The 20,328-nt window shown below is 29.8% G+C and overlaps 1 protein-coding gene and 2 non-coding genes across 3 annotated transcripts; all 3 read left to right on the top strand.

Annotated features, from left to right (window-relative positions):
- The first annotated feature begins 11,444 nt into the window (after positions 1-11,444).
- Positions 11,445-11,515, top strand: TRNAG-GCC (transfer RNA glycine (anticodon GCC)). Its single transcript has one exon. It is a non-coding gene; the product is annotated as a tRNA-Gly (tRNA).
- Positions 11,516-11,523: 8 nt separating this feature from the next.
- Positions 11,524-11,610, top strand: LOC141609947 (small nucleolar RNA snoR114). The gene has a single exon (XR_012527847.1). It is a non-coding gene; the product is annotated as a small nucleolar RNA snoR114 (small nucleolar RNA).
- A 695-nt stretch (positions 11,611-12,305) lies between these two features.
- On the top strand, positions 12,306-15,409 carry LOC141609433 (vesicle-associated protein 3-1-like). Its single transcript, XM_074428482.1, has 8 exons — positions 12,306-12,399; positions 12,611-12,684; positions 12,794-12,875; positions 13,708-13,820; positions 13,897-14,064; positions 14,152-14,193; positions 14,532-14,609; positions 15,198-15,409. Exons 1-8 carry the CDS (start codon positions 12,348-12,350, stop codon positions 15,306-15,308), a joined length of 720 nt encoding a protein of 239 aa, XP_074284583.1. The 5' UTR covers positions 12,306-12,347; the 3' UTR covers positions 15,309-15,409.
- Positions 15,410-20,328: the final 4,919 nt, after the last annotated feature.

Below are 20,328 nucleotides of genomic sequence, written 5' to 3'. Positions count from 1 at the left end.
CATCTATTTATATAACTCTCCCCCTTTCCTTATTTAGTAAACATTTATACTTATTTTAATCACCTTACCCCACAACAATACCCCACAATACTCATACTTTATCTTATTTTAATCACCTTACCCCACAACAATACTTATTTTAATCATCTTATCCCACAATAATACCTTCTCTCTCCCCAATTACCTTACACCACCACAATCTTTACAATAAAATAATACTACCCTTAATTTGCGTGCCCTTTTGAAAGGGAAGAGTTAAAATGAATAGGAGGGAGTATATGATTATATGGTATCATGTCAAAAGTTTAAAGATATGGGGGTAACAAATAGAAAACTTTTATAATAAAGAAAATTTGCACAACGAATTTTTAAAGTGATTCAGCTGTGCTTTGGTGCATCCAGGGCCGGCCCTGAACATTTCGAGACTCTAGGCAAAATAGTAAAACTTGCCTTTAAAAATCTTAATCATCATCTTCAATCATTGGCGGATCTACAGCTAGAGGCCAGGGTCCCGGGACACCGTAAAACATAATCATCTGTGTATTTTGTCTAATTTTAAGGCTGGAAAAATTAGATCGTCTATCCCAAGTTTTTGTGAAAATGTCAATCCAAAATTTGTGAGAGGATTTTTGAACAAACGTATAAAATTGGGAAGAATATAGGTAGTTTCTTACAAGAAGATCATAACTTAGCTAGATCCGATTTGCATTAGATTATGTAATGTTTGTGGTAGACTTGTATTCATGTGGATTGGGCTAGTCATTGAATGCTTTGTTTACTGGGCTTATTCATTTACATGAGAAAAGCATGTATTATTGTTTGTAATGGACCAGTGTTTGAAAATCTTACATAAGGTGATCCTTCTTAAAAATTTGATCCCCTTTCAGTATAGAACCCTTTGTCAAATGCCAACCCTAATACCCCTTAGGGCCGGCCCTGGGTGTATCTATGTGAGCTTGCATGTTTTGGTTGATGATGTAATTTTTGTTTTGGGTCATCCGCATACGATTTTTTACTGAGTTACATTTAATTCAATCCTCGCACAAAACTTTACAACTGAAGACCAGCCCAGCTAGTGTTTTTTTTATAAGGTAAGAAAAGTAGATTGATCATCTGGGATAGGACCAACCTAGCTCATTCATTCATTCAAATGAGTGAGGTAAGTTGAAGCCATTGGTTTTCAAACCACCTCGAAAGAGTTGGATATAAATGTCCAATAGAAGCCACAAAGTCAGCAACCTCATTGGTTTCACGGAACAATGTTTAATTATCACTTCATCAAAAAAATGAAGGTCTAATTTCACATCCTTAATAATACTAGAAATTTCCCAAGTATTACGAATTGTGTGGGTATGAGCTTTATATTTGGGCCTTTTGAGTTTGATTGATGGAACATTGAACTCCACTTCACAGCTCACAACAACTTTCCTACAGAACCGTCCTATAAGATGTGACTAACCTTTTTCCATAACTTTCATATTAAAATATGGTATATACAAAAATGTGAACATCGCAAAATATCAACTAACAAAATCAAACCGAATTAGGTTAGTGTTAGGAAAAACTAATGAAAATGACATGAAACTATATCTAATTGACTCTACATCTATAAATACTATTAAAAGGCTAGCATAAAAATGTCACGTAGACAATGCCACATGGGATGAAAAAAAGTCACGTAGACAATAACAATGTGACTTGGCAAACTAATATGACATGGATTATCAATTTATTCATATATTGCATTAATTTAATTCACTTATTTTCTTTAAAAATCCATCCATATTCCATTAGCTTTAAACTTAATTAACTCAAAAAAAAATACTACAATAAGAAAATACACATTAACTATAAGTTAATAATTTCAAGAAATTTCATATGGATTAGTATTATATGTATTCGAAATAAAAAAAAAAAACTGAATACATAAGAAATTAAGAACGAAGAAGAATAAATGAAGTTGAATTTTTTTTTTGTATTGTCAGATTTGTCACTAATTCACAACTTTTTTTTTTTGAAAGGCACCAATTCACTATTGTTGTTATTATAACTTTCTTGTATATAGAAGATGTTTTATAGAACTAATTAATCAACAATTGAGTATTAAATATCATATAAAATATTTTCTTAGGAAAATATAAAATATATGGAAAAAAATATTTATTTAATTTAAGTAATTTACAAACAAATTCAGTAAATACTTAAATGAAATTAAACACTAATAATAAAATTCTAAAAGGGGAGTAATACCGTATATTTAGTTCATGAAATTATTTCACGTAAAGGATAAGGTATTGGAAAATATAAAATATATGGAAAAGAAAATATTTATTTAATTTAAATAATTTACAAACAAATTCTGTAAATACATAAGTAAATTAAACACTAATAATAGAATTTTAAAAGGGTAGTAATACCATGTATTTAGTTCATGAAATTATATCACTTAAATGATAATTTAAATGAGACTTTCTCCATTCCACTTTTATTGTTTAATTATCCATTAAAATTTATTCTAAATTAATTGTTTTTTCAAAATTTAGTATGATAAATGACTTAATTATTAGTATCTATACAATATAATAAGAAGACAAGATGAGTAGTTTATTATTTGACGTGTGTCATGTTAAGCAATTTTAAGTGCCACATTTTATGTTATTTTTCTTTGCATTTAATTTTAATCCACGTGTAATTTTTCTATTGGTTACTAATAATTCAATTATATTAATTATTTAATTATCTAACTAAAATTAAGTAAGTATCCAACTAAAAGTAATCTCTAAATATCATGTGTTACATGCTTATAAAATACAAACAAAATAAAAAAATATTAGTGGCAAACACAAAAAACAAATTAATAAAACTCTTTATTTTCCTCTCATAAATTTGGTATTAATCTACCTATTCATTTAACTTTTTTTTTCTTTTATTTAATAGATGGCCTTTTGGTTTTTCCTCACAATTATTATACTTTGTATTTATTTCACCATTTTTTATCTCCCCCTTAGTTCACACAACATTCTTCTTCTCTCAAATAAATTATTGAAATTAATTACAAAAATTTCCTTATATATATTATAACAATCCTATTTTTCATTTTTATCCAAAAGGTTGGTAGGTAAAGTATGGATATATAACCAATTGAATTATTTAACTTTTTAATTCTTATTATGTTTTGAATTAATTAATAGTTTTGTATCTTATATAAATATTACAACAATCCTATTTTTCATTTTTATCCAAAAAGTTGCTAGGTAAAGTATGCATATATAAACAATTGAATTATTTAACTTTTTTATTCTTATTATGTTTTGAATTAATTAATAGTTAAAATTCTAAAAGGGATGCAATACCGTGTATTTAGTTCATGAAATTATTTCACGTAAGGGATACGGTTTTGGAAAATATAAAATATATGGAAAATAAAATATTTATTTAATTTAAATAATTTACAAACAAATTCTGTAAGTACGTAAGTAAATTAAACACTAATAATAGAATTTTAAAAGGGTAGTAATATCATGTATTTAGTTCATGAAATTATATCACGTAAATTATAATTTAAATGAGACCTTATCCATTCCACTTTTATTGTTTAATTATCCTTTAAAATTTATTCCAAATTAATTGTTTCTTCAAAATTTAGTATGATAAATGACTTAATTATTAGTATCTATATACCATAATAAAAAAGCAAGATAAGTAGTTTATTATTTGACGCGTGTCATGTTAAGCAATTTTAAGTGCCACATTTTATGTTATTTTTCTTTGCATTTAATTTTAATCCACGTGTAATTTTTCTATTGGTTACTAATAATTCAATTATATTAATTACTTAATTATCTAACTAAAAGTAAGTAATTATCTAACTAAAAGTAATCTCTAAATATCATGTGTTACATGCTTATAAAATAAAAAAAATAAAAAAATATTAGTGCTAAACACAAAAAACAAATTAATACAAACTCTTTATTTTCCTCTCATAAATTTGGTATTAATCTACCTATTCATTTAACTTTTTTGTTTCTTTTATTTAATAGATGGGCTTTTGGGTTTTCCTCACAATTATTATAATTTGTATTTATTTCACCATTTTTTATCTCCCCCTTAGTTCACACAACATTCTTCTTCTCTCAAATAAATTATTGAAATTAATTACAAAAATTTCCTTATATAAATATTATAACAATCCTATTTTTCATTTTTATCCAAAAAGTTGGTAGGTAAAGTATGCATATATAACCAATTGAATTATTTAACTTTTTTATTCTTATTATGTTTTGAATTAATTAATAGTTTGAATCTTATATAAATATTACAACAATCCGATTTTTCATTTTTTATCCAAAAAGTTGCTAGGTAAAGTATGCATATATAAACAATTGAATTATTTAACTTTTTTATTCTTATTATGTTTTGAATTAATTAATAGTTAAAATTCTAAAAGGGAAGTAATATCATGTATTTAGTTCATGAAATTATTTCACGTAAAGGATAAGGTTTTGGAAAATATAAAATATATGGAAAAGAAAATATTTATTTAATTTAAATAATTTACAAACAAATTCTGTAAATACATAAGTAAATTAAACACTAATAATAGAATTTTAAAAGGGTAGTAATACCATGTATTTAGTTCATGAAATTATATCACGTAAATTATAATTTAAATGAGACCTTCTCCATTCCACTTTTTATTATCCTTTAAAATATTCCAAATTATTTTTTTTTTCAAAATTTATTATGATAAATGACTTAATTATTAGTATCCATACAACATAATAAAAAAGCAAGATGAGTAGTTTATTATTTGACGTGTGTCATATTAAGCAATTTTAAGTGCCACATTTTATGTTATTTTTCTTTGCATTTAATTTTAATCCATGTGTAATTTTTCTATTGGTTACTAATAATTCAATTATATTAATTACTTAATTATCTAACTAAAAGTAAGTAATTATCTAACTAAAAGTAATCTCTAAATATCATGTGTTACATGCTTATAAAATACAAAAAATAAAAAAATATTAGTGCTAAACACAAAAAACAAATTAATACAAACTCTTTATTTTCCTCTCATAAATTTGGTATTAATCTACCTATTCATTTAACTTTTTTTTTTCTTTTATTTAATAGATGGTCTTTTGGTTTTCCTCACAATTATTATAATTTGTATTTATTTCACCATTTTTTATCTCCCCCTTAGTTCACACAACATTCTTCTTCTCTCAAATAAATTATTGAAATTAATTACAAAAATTTCCTTATATAAATATTATAACAATCCTATTTTTGATTTTTATCCAAAAAGTTAGTAGGTAAAGTATGCATATATAACCAATTGAATTATTTAACTTTTGTATTCTTATTATGTTTTGAATTAATTAATAGTTTGAATCTTATATAAATATTACAACAATCCTATTTTTCATTTTTATCCAAAAAGTTGCTAGGTAAAATATGCATATATAAACAATTGAATTATTTAACTTTTTTATTCTTATTATGTTTTAAATTAGTTAATAGTTAGAATCTTATTTAGTTATTATTTTTGTATTTTTATTAAAATTGCAGGAGGATGACATACTTACATATCAAAAACATTGCATGAAATCTGGAAATAATGGTTATGAAACTTCTTTGCAATTATCTTTTGACTTGAATAATTTTTCAGTTTCATTGAGTTTTCCTTTTTTCATTATTATTATGATGTATGCGCAATATCAAATTGTACTATGAGTCTCTAATTATTGGTGACATATTACATTATATATTCCAACCCTTAGAATATTAATTGACAAATTTTGTAAATTGTACTAAATTGTCTTATACCCTTTCGTGCACTTTATTAGTTTTCCATGTACTCTTCAACTTGTATTTTGTCAATCAGGTTATAAATCAAATATATTAGTCGACAAACAGATTATAAATAAAATGTTTTAATGGAAGTGTTGAAGTTATATGCTCCAAGGATATAAATCGGATCTTTTAATGCGGATCAAGGTAAATATTTTGCATGGTTTTTGATTGAAATCCAATGATCATTTTCCAATCCATTGTTCCATTTTGAATGCTTTCAAGCCTTTAAATCATTTTTTGTTTTCCATCAAATATTTTCTTCTAGCACTCTCAATATTTCTTCGAAAAATATTTACTTTTTTTGCTTGTATATATTTTTGTTTTCTCATAATCAATTGTTACGAATATTTTTTAATTATCACCCCACTTCTCTTTTTTTGTCCATTTCTATATTATCACCCTTTTTCTTTAATTTCTACTTTGGGACTTACTTTTTACCAATGTTTCTTATAACTTTTTTTTTAAAATTACAAAATAATGTCATCGTTTAAGGGTAAAATTCTCGCATTACTCCACCAATTGCAACCTTTTTCCTTTTATTTTTAATTGGTTTTTATCTTTTCTTAATCTTAATTATTGCACACAAGCAAATGAGGTGATAATTAATAAAATGGAAGAAGTATAATAATACAAATTGTGTATCCTTATTTCTTTGAAATTCATTTGGATAGGCGTTAAAGCTTCTCACATAAAAGTTTACCAACAACAAAAGATATAGAGATGACTCTAATTGACAAGAGATATAGTAGAAATGAAACTAGAATGATGTCCATTGTTTAATAAATACATTTTCTCGTGTATCCTCTCAAAAATTGCTCACATAAATTTTAAAATTATTGAATGCGTATTTAGTCGAGAATTTTATTTGTATAAGTCACATGTCATCAACTCCTTGCTAATAATTTAACTATATCACTTAGGTACTTCGTAATATAAAAATCATTTCAATAATATTTTTTCCAATACATTGGAAATCAATTGAATTTACAAGGACGATGTTGCAAGACCGACGAGCCGACAAGAATTGTAAATGTATTATTTGTTAAAAGTTTTACAAACTCCATTGCATTTAAGAAAATAAACTTGTAATTTTAGCCTAATTAGTAAGATAAACATAAGTTGTATTTTAACACAGCGCTTTCTGCGCATTATTCATATCGTCTCTAATTGACTAAAGGCAATATGTAAAATTCAGTTATAAAAATTATTACCATCCATTCATTTATATATTTTACATATTTACTTTATTTTACATTTCTTTTTTCATTAGAATACCTTAGGTAATAAAGAATAGAATTAGATGTCCAAGTGTCCAACATTTTGTTTCTTTGTCGGATAAAAATAGAACCAAGTTTCTCCGAACGCACCAAAACAACACTAAAAACAATTTATCAAGTACTAGAATGCCAAAAGCCGTCAATGTTGAGTGAACTGAATAACCACCATGACAAAGCCAAGCGCCCTCGAAATCCAGAGACAATCTAAACACCGTAAAAAGAAAAGCACAGGACAAAAACAGAAAGGGACTAATAAAGAATTAACACAACAAGACAACATTCAGTAAAAGGACAAAGACAATGAGGACCGTAGCAAAATAAGAGTAGTTTTCAAAGTTAATATTCCACTGTTTGAATGCAATTTTACGTTTCTGATAATTTGTGTTGACTTTGCTTTTAGGCTTTGAGAATAAGTTGTTTAAAGTGCTCTAATGAAACACAAGGCAATACAATTTCCCATTTAATTTATATGCAATACCAGTTTTCGAAATCAGATAATGGACATTCGTTGTTCTTTAAAATGAGGGATTCATGGGTTTTGGTGCTATAATATATCTTACCCTCATGAATTATGACAGAACCCTCTTTATTGCCTTGCTTAGGTACCCTACCAACATATCTCCAAGATAATAAGCAAGAAGACAAACAAACCAAATAACGCATTCATGAACGATACCGCAAAAATAAAAGAACAAAAACAATCAAGCCCGTGATTCTCACGGGTCACAAAACTAGTAATACTATTAAAAGGGGAACTTAAAATGCCACGTCATAAATGCCACCTTACACTATCAAAAAGCCACGTCACTTACTACACATGACATGTCAAATTTTAATATGACATGGCGAGTTAATGTGGTATAAATCATCAACTTATTATTATATGACATTAATTTAAATATATTTTTTTTTTCCAAAATTTATATATCCCTTTCAAATTTACATCAAAATTTCATAATTTATAATTAAAATTTACACCAAAGTTTACATCATTATTTCTAATTTTAAAAGTAAAAAAGAAAAAAGAAAGAAATATTAAATGCAAATAGCATTACAAATATTATACTTTGGACTTTTAAGCTTGTAGATAAATTAAAAAACAATTTAAATCAAAATTCATATTAAATTTTAAATTTCGACGTTTATTGTTAGAATATTTTAAGCAACAAATAAATATCACATAATTCTAATTTACTCCATTTATTAAAAAAATAAAAATTTTGTTGATATTAAGAGTAAATAGTAACATATTTAACATTAAACAAGGTGGCTTTTGTCAACAAAAAAATAAAAAATAAAATAAAAATTAAAGTAAACCTTTAACATTTCATTTCTCCTTGCTCCATATTTATGTTTATATTAAATTTGCTAATAATGAAAAAGAATGCTCAAAAGTCCTAAAACCTTACTACATAATTATTATATATATTAAATTTGATGATAATAATAAAAAGACACCCAAAAGTCATAACATGCATCCTCAATTGGATATAAATGTTCGATGTAAGACAACATTTGTGAGCCAAATTTCACGCCAATATTTTTTTGCCCTCATCGCCAATAAAATCGTGGTTGTATATGTAAATAGTCTTTTTTAAATCTTATCAGTATATCAACATTAAGGTAAGTGTATTAAGGTAAGGTAAATGTATTAAGGTTTTAAATTAATAATTTATTTTTAAGTTCCATTGGTTATGAAATGCTCATCACGTTTTAAAACTTTCTTATGTAGGAACTATCAAGATTTGTGGTAGGTAAATGTATTAAGGTTTGGTAAATGTATTAAGGTTTTAAAATAATAATTCATTTATTTGTTTTTAAGTTCAATTGGTTGCTCATCACTTTTTATTGTGCTATTCGAAGGTAAATAAATATACTTACATCTTTATGGCTCAATGCCCTTTTTCTATTATTATTTAAATAAAAACTTAAATTAATAACGATAAGATTAATATCACGTAAATCAAATTTCACCATTTTATTTCTTATTAATTACTCGATGGATTTTGTCCTTTTTTTTCCCTATAGATGGTTCATTGGAGAAAAAATACTAGAAAGAAAATATTAGAATTGCTTAAACAACTACTCCCTTCATTCCACTCAATACTATATTATAAACTAACTACAAGATTGACTATAAGTTTTTGACGGAAGACAACATTTGTGAGACAATATTTAAGTAAATATTTTCGTACCGCTATCGCGAAAAGAATTGTATATGTCACTAACTTTTTTTTTTTTATCATTGTATCAGCATCAAGGTAAATGTATTAAGGTTTTAAACTAAGAATTCATTTATTTATTTTATTTTCCATTGGTTATGAAGTACATCACATTTTTAACCTCGCATATTTGTTGTTTATTTCTTATTTAGGGATATTGAGATTTGTGGTGTTGTGCTATTCAAAGGTAAATATACTTACATCTTTAGACTCAATGTCATCTTTCTTCCATTATTTAAGAGAAACTTAAATTAATAACAAAAACTAATGACTAAGTGATTTTTTTTTATGTAGGGATGGTTTATTGAAGAAAGAAGAATAAGAAGAGAAATATTAGAATTACTTAAACAAATACTCTACTCATTCGACTCAATACTATATTATAAACTAACTATAAGATTGACAACATGAATGTAAATGACTAATTGTTTTTAGGTTCATAAAAAAAATTAGTATTTCAAAAACTTTCAAATGTATGCTTTATTTTGATATGTGTTGTTTTTTAATCATCATTTTTCCTTAGAAAAATAACACTCATAGAATAAAATTGAATTTGCGAGGATCTCAATCTTATTGACATGGATAATAGGTAGCATAAATAATGGAGTGAAAAGCCCAAAAATTATCATTTAAGAAAGGAGTTAGATGTTAAATTAGTGAGGTGAATTAATTATCAATTATTAATAACTATAAAGATGAGAGAAATCTAAAAAGTTTATTTACATCTACATTATTCTTTTGTACACCTTAAATTTAATTTTCATTTTCTTTAATTATACACATGAGACACATGCCTATTCAAAATGGCTTTTGATAGAAAACATGATTGAGTGGAATGCTTAATTTATCTATTTTGAAGTATACGGTTGAATCCCCAAGGTGGAAAATTTGGAGAAATGTCAAAGCACATTTTTGCTTAATATTGTTTAATGGATGAAGTATAGGGACTTAATGATCCAATTATTACGAGTTGCTCCTTTCAAATTCTTAGTTCCGCAATTTATTATAGTACTAGCTACAATATTATGGGTGCTGTGAAATGTTAGTTTTTGTCACAACAATTCTAATCGTGTGTTTTATATTAATTTCGGATTTGTTGATAAAATTTTAATATCTAATTAGTGAGGGTGTTGCATGTTTGGCGATCTTTGTTTGATAATATTATGGTTTTATGTAATGTGATTATGCGAATACCTGTATTATTAATTGATTTTAATCAGCTTCCATTGAGTTACTTCAGTTTTCGATTATGCAAATACCTGTATTATTAATTGATTTTAATCAGCTTCCATTTGCGCATATTTGACATATCACAAAGCACGTAAAAGGATTTGAGTAACACCACTTACCATTTAAAACCCTCATAAAAGAACGTCAAATAATGACATGGTTTTGATAAAAGTATTTACTATATAACACTTTAGTTTCTGATTTTACATAAAACTGTTGTACAAAAAAACTAATTTGTCTTGATTTTATAGAAGTCTTAAAACATGAAATCATATTGTAGAATGTTATGATTTGATTCACTAAAAATATCATAGTAAAAAACAAAAGATCCTGTGAATTTCACGGGTCACAAAACTAGTTTATACATTCAATCATCAACTCACTAACTTAAATAATGCACCACCAACTTGTTTTCCATATATAGGTAACATCAACTCTTTTATGAGACGATTTCATGATACGTTTATCGTATGACCTCTTACATAACAGATTGCTACACTTTATTTCACATCTTTCTTTTTTTTAAAAAAAAATATTGTGTTATATATCATCTCCACATTATAATGTGAGATGATATTATACGAGAATTATTGATAGAATAATAACATGGTTTGATACATGTTTACATTTCTTCAAAAATTAGTGTTGGAGACATCTAATTGAAAAGCAACTTTAAGAGATTAAGCTATATACACGACAAAAGTGCCAAAAATGAAGTTACTACATCAATTAGGATTCTAAGAATGTGATGGAAACAAACATATTATAGTGACATCAAACTAAACCACATTAATTAAAGTGCTAATTATAGTATTTTATTAGCTAACCACTTAAAATATGCTAAAGTAAACAATCAGCACCAGTGGTCTAGTGGTAGAATAGTACCCTGCCACGGTACAGACCCGGGTTCGATTCCCGGCTGGTGCATTATAAACAAGCAGTGATGATAATTGCGCATATGTGGCACCTTTGGGGTCCGCCACTCTTGTCTGATTACAGACGAAAATTGCGCTTCTGAGCTTGCACTTTTTTGTTGACTGTGTAATTTTATTTTGGGTCATGTGAAAACAATAATTTTAACTCAAAACTCTCTATGTCTTTACATGAGTCTTAACCCCACTTTTAAGGTAATGGATAATGTTTAAAGTGAAGTGAGTTTGATGTGTGCTAAATTTAATAACGGGTCAGGGCCGCATCCGAACGAAGGTGATGTATGCTAAATTTAATAACGGGTCAGGGCCGCATCCGAACGAAGGAGAACGAGTCCACAACACTGGTCTGAACCAATTGGCAATAAATGGGGTAGTTCCTTGTCTTTTATAATGGAATTCGGTTCTCTAATTCTCCAATGTGGATCCTTACCTGTGTGAGTCATAATGGGCTGAAGCTTTATTCTCAATAAGGTAGGTCTGAAAAATAAAGAAATAATAAAAAGTTAGTGAAAAGTTTAGGTGTGTGTCTTAAAACGTACTTTGAGTGTCGTCAATAATCTTAATCCAGCAACTCTCCTTTATGACGGATATATCTATCACAAACTCGTAATTCGTCAGACATGAGAATTTGTGATCTTACCCCTAATCCAAATGTCCAATAATAGACAAGTTCAAACTTGAAAAAGTCTTATGAATGTTGTTATGATCTTTCTTCATAATAAATTCTCTATCACTTCACCAAAAAAAAAAAAAAAATAATAAATCCTCTATCTTTCTGAATTTAAGATACACAAAAGTGTGAACAAAAAATACTCATATTTGGAGCCATGAATACAAAATTCCTTCATGTCCAACCTTCTGATCAACTCAAATTCCCATGTAATTTCCTTAATCTCTTCTAATTTAATACCGTCCATCTCGCGCTTGAATTGTTCGTAGGAAGTATAATAGTGTTGCACATAAATTGGCTCATGTTTCTCCGTCGTCTCAATTATTTATTTATTTATTTGTTCACATTCTTTTTTATTTTTAGAAAAAAGAAAACATCAATTAATTTTATTTGCGTATATATTATGGGACGTTTCTACAGTTCAGTTGAACAGGTTGAGCACATGTTCGTTGCAATTAACAAATATTAGCACTGATCATAATATCGCTTTCAAGGTATAATCTTTAGTAAATTACATTTCATGAACACCCTTAATTAATTAATTTTTTAGTTTTTCCGAGTTATTGATTGATTTTTTTGTTTTGGATTTTCGTGAATTTAAAGGTTAAAACAACACATCCTAAGAAGTATTGTGTTCGTCCGAATATCGGAATTATATCTCCTAGCTCTACCTGTGTTGTTAAAGGTGATCTCTTTTTTTTTTATCTGTTAATTTCGAGTAAATTTTTCGTTGGTCTTACTTAAAACCGTTTGTAAGAGTCATCGTTGCGAAACAGATGATCGCGTTGGTAAATGACATGATTTGAGTCTGTAAGGCCCTGTTCTTTTGGACTGAAACTTATCTGATCTGAACTGAACTGAACTTATTGGATCTGAACTGAACTGAACTTATAGGATCTGAAGTGAATTTAAATTAAGTGAGGTATATGATCTGAACTGAACTTATATGATCTGAACTGAACTGAACTGAACTTATAGGATCTAAACTGAACTTATAGGATCTGAACTGAACTGAACTTTTAGAATCTGAACTGAACTGAACTGAACTAAACATATAGGATCTGAAGTGAACTTATATTAAGTGACTTTAAGTCCAAAAGAATAAGGCCTTAAGTCTGTTTTACAATTGTGTCTACAACGTTTTATAAAAGTGAGAGTTTGCGTAGTATATACTAGTATGGGACCCGAATGCTACAACATGCTTATGCGTCAGTCCTCTGATTGCAGTTGTCGTCGAAATAGTTTTTCAAATCATGCAAGCTGTTTCTAACTCGATTAATGTTAGCTCTCAATTACTGATTTCGTGTTGTGTTGGATTTGGGGACGCTTTAAATCCTGAGTCCGCCCCTGATAGTATGGGACCCGAATGCTACAACATGCTTATGCGTCAGTTCTCTGACTGCAGATTGCAGTTGTCGTCGAAATAGTTTTTCAAATTAGGCAAGCTATTTCTAACTCGATAAATGTTAGCTCTCGATTACTGATTTCGTGTTGTGTTGGATTTGGGGACGATTTAGTCTATATGCAAGCTCAAAAGGTGATCCCTCCTGCTATACCTAAAAACAAGTTTCTAATTCAAAGTATGATAGCACCAGACGGCCTGACCTCCGAAAAAATAACATCTCAAATGGTATGATAACCGCTTTATGGATCGGAGTTGGTATGTTTTTTGTTCAATGGTATGACAATGTTCTGTGGCATTGTAGTTCAGAGAAGAAACCGCCAATTTGAAGGAAAATAAGTTGAGGGTAGTCTTTGTTACTACGATTTCACCATCTCCGATTCCTGAAGGGTCAGTGGAAGAATGTTGCATTGAGGTATCCGAACTAGAGAAACAGGACAGAAAGATTAAAATATCAACATTACTTGATTCGGTAAGTGCTGATTGTCGTAGGCATCGACAATTGTAGGAGAATTCCGGGAATTTGAATGATTTATTTTTGTTTTGGTTTATCAAACAGGTGAAGAGATATGGACATGAAAATGATGGCAAAAAATTTCGGGTAATATATAAGTTTCGCATTTCTGGCATAGTTGCATATCTTGGCTCGTTCTCTTAATACTGAACCGTGTTTTAGACGTGACGACTAAAAATTGGAATGTATGTCACCTGAGGTACAAAATTAAGTCATTGACGACTAAAAATTGGAATGTATGTCATTGACGACTAAAAATTGGAATGTATATCACCTGAGGTACAGAATTAAGTCAATGTTGTTGTGAACTATGTTCTCAGAAACAAATCCGTGTTATCCTTCTGATTAATGCTTATGTTATACAATATCTTCGTGTAAAACCATCTTATCTTATTCTCGTTTATTTGGCACGGCTAATGTTGCAGGGGTGGGATATAGTTTTAAAGTTAATTGAGGAGAAATTTTGCTTGGTGCTAGAAAATCAGCAGCTGCAATATGATGCGGTCAGTATTACATGAGACAGTCTTATATGCGACTTATGTTGTCTGATTACACAAAAAAAGTTCCGACATTTGGCATCCGTCCTGATTAATGAAACTACATTTAATTTTTTGGGATATTCTTTCGTGTATCCCTCAACTTTTTCATTTTCTTAGATGTACCCCTCTTTTCTTGCAAAAAAACTTTTGACCGTTAATAACTCTTGGCTACAAGTTCAGAATACGATAATTTTTTTTTTCTCAAATTGATCGTCTTGAAGAGGTATTCCGTTTGAAAAAAAATTCACCGACATCTCAACTCGTAGTCGGGAATTATGGTCGGTCAAAGTTTATTCGTTAAAAAAGCTTTGACCAACCATAAGTACCGGCTACGAGTTCAAAAGGCGATGATTCTTTTTTTTTTTCAAATTCAAGGCCTTGACGAGATAATCGGTTTGAAAAAAAAAAATTACCGTGTTCTGAAATCGTAACAGAGAATTATTGTCGGTCAAGGTTTTTTTTATGAAAAACGAGGTACAACTTAGAAAACGAAAAAATTCAGGGGTACACGAGAGAATATCCCTAATTTTTTTACTTGTTTTTGCTTAATAGGAGATCGTAAGGCAACAAATCAAGAACGTCAGAAGCAGGAATGTCGTAATTCTAGTCACTGTGTCGGTCTGGTTGTTAGGTTTTGTGTTCGGGATGTTTTTAACTCCGTAACTGTCCTGATGGATTCCCGTCTTTTTAAAATCGAATGTACAGAAAATTTTGTAAATTGTGACAGGAAACAGATTAATTTTACAGAATTCAAATACAATTAACATAATAATATATGAACCATCATAGACAATATTAATCCGGTTAATAAAATCATAAACCAGAAATAAATCTTGTATTTGTAAAAGCAATTTTGGATTCGCTCTTCTTTTTTCTTCTTCCTCGTCATTGTTAGAGGGCGGCCCTCGGACCGAGCACGATGTATGGTTTTGGAAAGGTAGTTATACTACATTTTATGGCGGGTAGTTATTTTTGGCGGGAAAAGAACGGGACGGTTGAGGAAATTAGTTGAGATTATATAATTTTGGCGCCAAATGTTTTAACCGGTATTTGCCTTGGATTTGGACCTTTTCAGTTTATTACTATTGGGTTTAAAGTGGGCCAATCTTTTTCATGGTTGAGCCTTAATAATTCTTCCCTTTGTTTGAACAAGATTTTTACATTTTTTTTTATTTTGTCAGTAGTATAGTAATCAAATTAGAGGTGATAAGTTTTCTTACCTCATCAATAATAATAATAATAATAATAATAATAATAATAATAATAATAATAATAATAAAAATTAAAGGTTGTGGGCTTGGGTTGGATATGGGCTGGGCTCACGTTAATTTTTTTGGCCCACAGACAAACGGGTTAGCGGGTTGGGGACGAGTTATTGGGCCAGACCTTTGTAATTTTCTTAAAATGCATTGTCAGGACCCGCTTCTTTAGCGGGCGGAATGGGCCAAATCAATGGGCGGAACGATCCATGAACAAGCCCTAAATCAAAAACAAAAGGAGACTTTTTTCCCTTTCGGGGATAAACAAGGGTATTTGTAAGAAAAAGGAAATAGTGTTATCTGTAGTACTGACCTTTAGTATCGGACTTTCGTCCTCTCATAAACATAAAACCAACCCAATTTATTTCTAAGAAAAATGAAATAGCGTTATCTGTGATTTTCACCGTTATCTATGATGTAATTACCTTTGATCGACTTTCATGGTCGAATGATGTTAACTTTGAACAATATTTAATTTCATAAAGATAATTCTCGTAAAATTACTCCATATAATTTTTTGTTGAAACTATATAATTGGCGAGTTAGGGGGTCAGATGTACGCTGTCGCAAAAGAGACAAATATGTTTTACTCGAGAAGGACGAGTATACAGAAATTATTGATTACAGCTTGTCAATGATCTGATTTTATCATATACAGCTTGTCAATGATCTGATTTTATCATATAGTATATGAAAAGTTATGTCTAGTATCCTATACGAACAAAACTCTACAATATAAGCTTACAAAATTTGTTAAATGTAAAATTATTATGTTAATACAAATATAAGAAACTAAGATAAAGAAGAAAAAAATTGTATCTTAATTAATTATGGGAGGGTGGACGAGATCTAGGTTTAGGATAATCAGAGTAAATTCCGGGATGTAATTCTGTGTGCTTGCTTGGCAAATGCCATGATACTATTGATTTCTTCTTAAAAATCACCAAATTTCTTCTTCTCTTGTTCTCCAATTCCTGCAATAACATGTCAACACATACGATAATAAGTATACTTTAAAGTGTAATTAACTCGATAATAACTAAAACAGTAATTATTGTGTAAGACCGTGTTATAGTATCAAACCCAGAAGACTCCCACATGCGATAACAAGTTGCAGGACCGAAAAGTAGGGAGTCAGATGGGCATAACCTTTCGCATGTTGAAAACGCGTTAGTTGTTTTATTAAAACACGACGGTGTGAGAATTATAGATGGTGTTTGGAAAAAAAAAAATGAAGGAATACAAAAGTTTATATAATTATATGGGACAGGTTTATAGATGAAATTAACTTATATTAGGCTATTAGCGATGTATGATAAATAAAGTAAAAGAAATATATAAACACGATAATTTTGGTCGTGCTCACTAGTGAAACTGTTTCATATAAAATGCAATGAGTTAATAACTTAATAAGAAACAAACCTTGTGTGAAACTTGATTGTTCATCCTTAAAGAACGAGCATTGCATGGATAAACTAAGAGACATACGATGAAAATTACAAGAAGATGATATATTTTCATGATGATATTTTATTTATTTAGTGGGTAAGATTATAAGCAAATTTGGACGATAAGTATACAAATTTAACCTTTGCCAAGAGAAAAAGAATTGATAAAAAAACGGTAATTATATAGTGCGCTGTGAGAGTTCATTCGTACGTTAACCATGCAGTAATAAAAAAATACAGTATATGCATGTCCAACTTGTAGGGTTCATTAAAGAACAAGTGTAGCACTTTTTGTGTGCTTGTAGTTGTGTTGTGCTTGTAAACGAGAATTTGAAATTGAAATGTTTACATTTGACTATCTTGATGTGAACCCCACAATTTGGGACGTTGTAAAGTAATGGAGTTTCTTGGTTACTTAGAATACAAATTGTCACTATTTATCTGAAGTTGTAGACGGATTGATAGTATCTCTCTCACAAAATGAGAGTGAATAGTGCAAGTGGGTGGGAAATAGATACCCTACCTGCCCTCCACTTACATTTTATGAGACGGATAATATCCGTCTACAGCTTTAGACGGATAATATCTGTTTACAATGAGACGAATTGTACTTAGAATTAAACTTATTTTAACGACGGAAAATAATTATTGAGTAAAGTCGTCGTATGTGGTATATTGGCTGAATATAACAAGGGCGGAAATTTCATACTCCGTATTAGAAAAGGTCCGATCTTAGGGAAGGCTGTTTGAGTCTAATTGAGATCCTCTCTATTTATTCATCTATTCATATCCTTCCATTTTTTCTTAATTGTTCAAATTTTATTAGTAAGATGATCTATTGTCAATTGAATGATGAGTTGAGGATGGATAATGATTAATAACAATTGTTCGTATTAGAGAATATGGAAGGAAATGAAGATGATTCATACTTATTTGATTCTAATAAATTATTATTTTATAATAATTGAATAGTAAGTCATTGTTATAAAATGGCGGAACCAGAATTGAAAGACGGGTAGAAGAATTGTCATTCTAGCTAGAACTCCCGTGTCGCAACCTAGTTAGAAAAAAAAAGTCGACAGCAGTCACAGCACGAAATAATTTATCATGGCAACACGGTGTCTAGTAATAGGGTGTCATCAAAATATACAAATTTAGAAGTTTGTGAAACTGAAAATGTTACTCCGTATGTGAAACTGAAAATGTTTTTCACACTGCTTATTTCATGCATTGTTGTATTGGGATTATTACCTTAGTTTAAAATTTCGAAGTAGTCAAATGTAGGTAAAAAGTGTGTAAAACAACCGTAATTTAAGGTAATACTCGAACGTTTTGGGTTAAAACGTATGTACTTTATGCTTTGTTCTGTTTTGTTTGTTTGTTGATGCTTTCAAATGGTTTTTTTTGGTACCACAAAAGTCCCCATTTGTTCCGTTGCTTGTGTTCCCTTGTTCTACGCTTAGCTGCCCTTTAATATGACACTGTTTAACTGTTTTCATCGTAAACGAGACGATCACGAAACGCTATTACAGAGTTCCCGCCTTTTTCCATCGGTGAACTCGACAAGGATGGCCTATTGTCGAAATCTGCTCAATCAAATGGACACCAAACTTTATTGTCAATTATTTTCATGGGTACGGAGTTTGATCGTACTCTGCCACAATTCATGGAGCTGAGAAACTTGCCAAGAAAACATTTCAACCAAAAGTTTAAGCTAATAGTTGAAGTCCCAAGATCGGTTTTATACTTTAACACGCTCCCTCACATAAGGCATGTTGGGCTTGAAGTGTAGATGCAACTCTAAGATCATTTACATTCTATCATGGTATCAGAGTCAGGGTGGCCAAAAGTCACGTGTTCAAATCCTGGCAACCCAATAACTCACGAAATGGAAATTTCAGCACATGGTTTGGGAGCATGTGCACTAACCTCTCTACAAGCCCAATGGGCATTCAAGTGAAGGGTGTAATAGGAATAAATATAATAGTTGGGATTCAACCATCACCTTAAGGTTTTGGTTGAGATGGTTCATCTATCACCTGGTACTTGATATTCCACTTTAGAATTTAGAGAGGTGGGATTCATACTCGTGACCTTTTGGTCACACTGGCTCTCTCTGATACCATAAAATTAATGGTTTGCTTTGTTGTACGAACATAGCAACGTTATCATAGTTTTCATTTAGTATCGCGATCAATTAAAGCACAAGCATTTCATTGGAGACCGGTGTGCCAGCGTTCGCGAGTTGATCAGAAAGCTTCTTGAGCTCTAAACAATAGGCAGTGACGGAGTTGAAATCATCAAGGACAACAGAAACGAATTGATTCTCGAGATAGACAGCGCGATATTTTTGTTGTCTAGGAAAATGGCTTCCAAGCTATCCCAAGCGACTTTTGTTGACCACTGTCGCGGGGCTAAGATAGTGTGGATCAGATCCACGGATATCGTGCTAAAAATCCACTGTTTTACCAGGGCGTCGAGGCGCGGCCAAAGAGCAATGTCAGCAGCATTCGTGGAGGAACATTCGGCTGAAGTTAGGTGGTCGTGCATCAGGTATGCGCGGTAGTGGTTCTCAAAGAGGGCGGCCCATGTAGCGCATTCGCCACTCTTCATTTCCAACGTAATCGGGATGAGATTTTTTCACATTGGTAATGCTCAAAGTAGGGTGGAATTGGGCCACTTTGAGAGGAAAAGAAGAGAATAAGGAAGTAGATGAAAAATAGGGATGATTAATGAGAAGCATGATTTAAAGCCATTTAATTTTCTACTTCCTCATAGTTTTCTTTTTATTTCCTGTGTTTGTAGGCACAAGTATTACGGAAATGAATGAAATATGAGTAAAAGAGTTGGGTGGAAGGTTTGGTGATAAGACCGATGGATGAATAATTAGAAGTTAAATAAGAAATTTTGTGCCACAAACATTAAAGGAAGAAATAAAATAGAAGTAAAAGAGTTAGGTGAGAGAAGAATGAATAA

The sequence above is a fragment of the Silene latifolia genome, chromosome 10, assembly GCF_048544455.1.
Source record: "Silene latifolia isolate original U9 population chromosome 10, ASM4854445v1, whole genome shotgun sequence".
NCBI classification, from domain to species: Eukaryota; Viridiplantae; Streptophyta; class Magnoliopsida; order Caryophyllales; family Caryophyllaceae; genus Silene; species Silene latifolia.
This window is presented reverse-complemented; position numbering and strand designations above follow the sequence as displayed.